At 38.9% G+C, this 4814-nt stretch overlaps 1 protein-coding gene across 2 annotated transcripts in view; it reads left to right on the top strand.

Moving 5' to 3' along the window:
• The window catches only part of LOC106874893 (ubiquitin carboxyl-terminal hydrolase 48), a 34105-nt gene extending 31503 nt beyond the window's left edge, over positions 1-2602 (top strand). Inside the window, exon 30 of one of the 2 annotated variants that reach the window (XM_089341486.1) lies at positions 1865-2602. In XM_089341486.1, coding sequence (XP_089197612.1) covers positions 1865-1917 — 53 coding nt within the window. In that variant the 3' untranslated portion in view covers positions 1918-2602. The remainder of the gene's footprint in view (positions 1-1864) is intronic. The other variant, XM_089341485.1, reaches the window with a different exon arrangement.
• Positions 2603-4814: the final 2212 nt, after the last annotated feature.

The raw sequence follows: 4814 nt of genomic DNA, 5'->3' as shown, positions 1-4814 counted from the left end.
TATATATATATATACACACACACACACACACACACACACACACACACACACACACTCACAAATACACACACATACACACTTTTATGTTTCAGCCTAAAAGCTGTGGCCATGCTGGAGAACTGCCACACCAGCTGCACACATGCATCCACAAAGCATAACACTTCCTCTGCCGTGTTTTATGGTAGGCATGGGGCATTTGTTATTATCTCCCCCTTGTCATCGCCATACTCATGTAATATCATCTGAGCCAAACAAGTTGATTTTAGCCTTGTCATCATCATCATCATCATCATCATCATCATCATCATCATCGTTTAACGTCCGCTTTCCATGCTGGCATGGGTTGGACGATTTGACTGAGGACTGGTGAAACCGGATGGCAACACCAGGCTCCAGTCTGATTTGGCAGAGTTTCTACAGCTGGATGCCCTTCCTAACGCCAACCACTCAGAGAGTGTAGTGGGTGCTTTTACGTGTCACCCGCACGAAAACGGCCACGCTCGAAATGGTGTCTTTTATGTGCCACCCGCACAAGCCAGTCCAGGGGCACTGGCAACGATCTCGCTCGAAAATCCTACAGGAGCCAGTCAGGCGGTACTGGCAACGGCCACGCTCAAAATGGTGCATCTCATGTGCCAACCGCACAAGAACCAGTCCAGGGGCACTGGCAACGATCTTACTTGGCTTGCCGGGTCTTCTCACGCACAGCCCATTTCCAAAGGTCTCGGTCCGTAGTCATCGCCTCGGTGAGGCCCAATGTACGAAGGTCTTGCCTCACCACCTCAGCCCAAAACTCCTTTCCCTTATTCACATAGGTTTTGGCAAAAGAAAGACGACTTGCTATATACCTGGTAGTGAGGAGAGGCTTCCTACGAGGAATGCTTCCATGAAGACCACACTGGTTCAAACTTCGGGGGAACTGTTTGGGCAGATGTGCTCTTTCCGCTAACAGAAGACACTTCTTGGGCCAAAGATGAAGCAGTACGATGCCTGTTGTCCATCACACAACATTGTCTGTGGCGAATATCACATGCAGTTAAAATAGAAGGACAACCTGAACAATGCTTATTGCTTAGCCATCCACTGGCTTTGTACTGCTGAATTACTTTGTCAACTGTGTTTACACTAATATGTATTCGTTTGCTAATTAACTTGCATCCTAAACCATTCTTGTGCAAACTAGAAATAATTTTCTTCAAATCTTCAGACAATTCTTTTCCTTTTGGCGCCATTTTAATTACAACGAAGAAGATTTTCACCACGGTACACAAATCAGAATTCCTGCAGATGCAGTAACAATGACTGGTGCAAAATTGCCAAGAGAAATAATTTATCAGAATTGAAATTATCAGCAAAATCTGAATTTAGTAAAAAAAAATTGGATAAAATATTGAATATAGTAAATTTCCTTTAGGGTGTAAATATTTTTGTAACATTTGAAAATTAATCTTTTGTTCATATTTTGGAAAATGTTTATTGTTTTGTGTTCCAAATTTGTATAACATTTGCAAGTATAATATATTTTATTCAGTTTAAAGTTTGATTTCCATTGGTTATTATCAGAGTAATAGCAATTTTACTGAAACTTTTTAGGGGTGTATATACTTCTGTGAAATATTGCATAGACTCACCAGGCTTTGGTTGACCCATGGCTATAGTAAAAGATACTCTCCTAAGGTGTCACACAGTGGGACTGAACCCAGAATCATGTGGTTGGGAAGCAAACTTCTTACCACACAGCCACGCCTGTGTGTATGTATGTATGGTTTGTTATATGATAATAATAATATCATGTATGATACCTGATGACGTAATATGGTGCGCACTATGTTGATATCCCTGACCTCTAGTTTCTTCATTTCAGCCTCAAACTACGGAGAAGAAGGTTTCAAAGGAACTGGCTTGTTGAGTGGATAACTCCTGCTGCTGTTGGTTAATTCTCCTGCTTTCCCCACAATTGGACACTGTCGTCGTATATAAACTATAAACTTCACACAACAACTTTGGAGACTCCCAAGGCGATGGATGTATCACAACTCCCTTCACCGCCCTTGCCCCGCCCCTTCCTCTGGCACTGGCACTACCACCACCACTACCACTACCACCACTCTCCATTGTGACATATCTCACTACCCCCCATTCTCCCCTGCCACGGGACCTTGTGGCATTACATAGAATCCATGCAGCAGTCAGTGGAGTTTTTCTTTTTTTTTTTTTTTTTCCAATTTACTCAGAACTGCATTACAGCCACTACATCACAAAATTATTCCATCGTAATCACAGCCGCTAATAATACATATGTCATTGCTGTTACATGTTACATTACACTGCACTACATCGCAGACGTCACACTCCACCACAAGGACAAGACACCTCGCCAAACCACGTTACAGTTGTGACCACCACTCTCAAATCCCAATCCCTTGATCACACTACGCTTCAAGCTAGCACAACATGCTGCTAGATACATGCAACCACTTGAACTGATGGTGCAACCAGTTGCACTAAGCTGCTATGTGACTAAAGACCTACCAAGTAGTCGGTCCAAATTGTCAGGATCAACCACCACCACCTTGTTCCTACCACAAAGAGCTGTTGAAACTTCTTTCTGCTGTTTTTTTTTTTTTTTCTTTTTCTACCACAGCTTCTGTCACTCATGCAATTGGTGTACGGTTTGTACTCTCTCTCTTTCTCTCACACACACACACACACACCACTACACACTTCACCAGTGGGGCTTGGACTGCTTTGCATTTGAGCTTAATAAGTTTGTACTGAGTACACACACATACACACACACACACGCACATAGTCGTGTGTGTATACAATGTGTATATTCATACAAATACTTACATTCATACGCATGCATACATATATATATAATGTAGTCGTGTGTGTGTGTGTGTGTATATATATATATATATATATATATATATATATATACACATATATTATATATGTATATATACAATTGTGTGTGTGTGTGTTTATATATATATATATATATATAGTCGTGTGTGTATATATATATATTTATACATGTATGCATGTATAGTTTATTGTTCCATTATAGGTAGAATCAACAACAAAAGTGTACTCTGTGTCTCCTAACAGAGAGGGACGATGAGTATTTAGATAAAAAGCTACTAATAAATTCAGGCCATGGAGACACGGTAATTTGGCAGATTTATATAATGTGTTTTGCGTCTCCGAGCAATTTTTTTTTTTTTCAGGTTCAGTGCACATAATTAGTTCTGTTTGAAAACCAGGATGCTGATCCATGAGAAAACACAAGAAAAATAAAACGAAAGGTTTGATACTAAAGTGCAATGAGAAGAGAAAAGATGAATAAAAACTGAAAAAGAAAGTGAATCAAGAGTTGCATTCCTTTTGTCCTAAACTCTGAGCACTGAGTCCAAAAGATTGCTTGGAAGCACAAAGCACGTTCTATAAACCTGCCAAATTATTGTCTCAGTGGCATGGAAGTATCAGCTGTTATTTAAATACTGTTGTCACTTTAAATAATATATTTAATTGTGTATATGCATATATATATATATATATATATATATATATATATATATATATATATATATGTATGTATACACACATGTTTATGTATTTGTTTTTGCAAGTTTCTTGATGTGAACTCGTGTGTTGAAACAGATATTGTTGCATTTTGGGACGGTCATGTTGCCAACGTAGCCAATGAAAACACACGCACTATATATATTTTGTGTTCACTTGCTTCAGCTTTATTTCATATGGATTGTATTTGTATTGTATGGCCGAAATACAAATATACAATTCATATGAAATAAAGCTGAAGCAAGTGAACACTAAATATATGGTGTGTGTGTTTTCATTGGCTATGTTGGCAACATGACCATTCCAAAATGCAACAATATTAATATATATATATATGTGTGTATGTATGTATATATGTATGTGTATGTATGTATGTATGTATATATATATATAAAATTTTTCTGTTTGTGTGTGTATGTAGCAGGAAAAAGAGAGGTAAGGTTGAACCTTCTATTGTCTCAATGCTTTTTGCTATATTGTTGTTACGTGTGTGTGTGTGCACGTGTGTGTATGGAACTTAGACATAGTATTTTGTCGTGTCCTTTCTTTTAAATTCTTCAAAGTTTTGATAGCAAGAATGAAAGAAAAAGAACAAACTGCCCTCCCCACCGACTCCCTTTTCTTCTGCTATCCACTTCATAATTGCCATTAAATGGAACTGCTTAAGATTAGATTGGCGTTGGTGGGAGTGTTGTGTTTTAACGAGGGTTCAAATTTAATTCATCAATTTGGGTGGTCAGATATAAATAGCATGTGGCAGTGGGCTTTGGGGTTGGGAAATGAAACATGATTCTTGACTCATCCTCCAGAGAGAGAGAGAGAGAGAGAGGGAGAGAGGATGGGGATACTTGACCTGGTCGCTTCTATCAGAGACAGAGTACATTTATTGATGCATTTCTACCAGAGAGGGTCATTTCTACCAAACTGGCTACTTTTCTGAGATATTCCATCTAGAAACTCAGTACTTAACTGTACCATCTCTACACAGTAAGGTACTTTTCTGGAGTATTCCTACCAGAAACAAGGTACTTGAATGTTTCATCTCTGCAAAACAGGGTACTCTTTTGGGGTATTCCTACCAGAACTAGGATACATAACTGTGTCACCTCTGCATGACAGGGTACTCTTATGGGGTATTCCTACCAGAAATAAGATACTTAACTGGGACCTTGTTATCGGAGACAGGGTACTTAATAGTGTCATCTCTACAAGAAAATGTGATACAT

Source organism: Octopus bimaculoides, chromosome 24, assembly GCF_046866305.1.
Source record: "Octopus bimaculoides isolate indiv1 chromosome 24, ASM4686630v1, whole genome shotgun sequence".
NCBI lineage: Eukaryota > Metazoa > Mollusca > Cephalopoda > Octopoda > Octopodidae > Octopus > Octopus bimaculoides.
The sequence above is the reverse complement of the archived record's forward strand: the minus strand, read 5'-3'. Positions and strand labels throughout refer to the sequence as shown.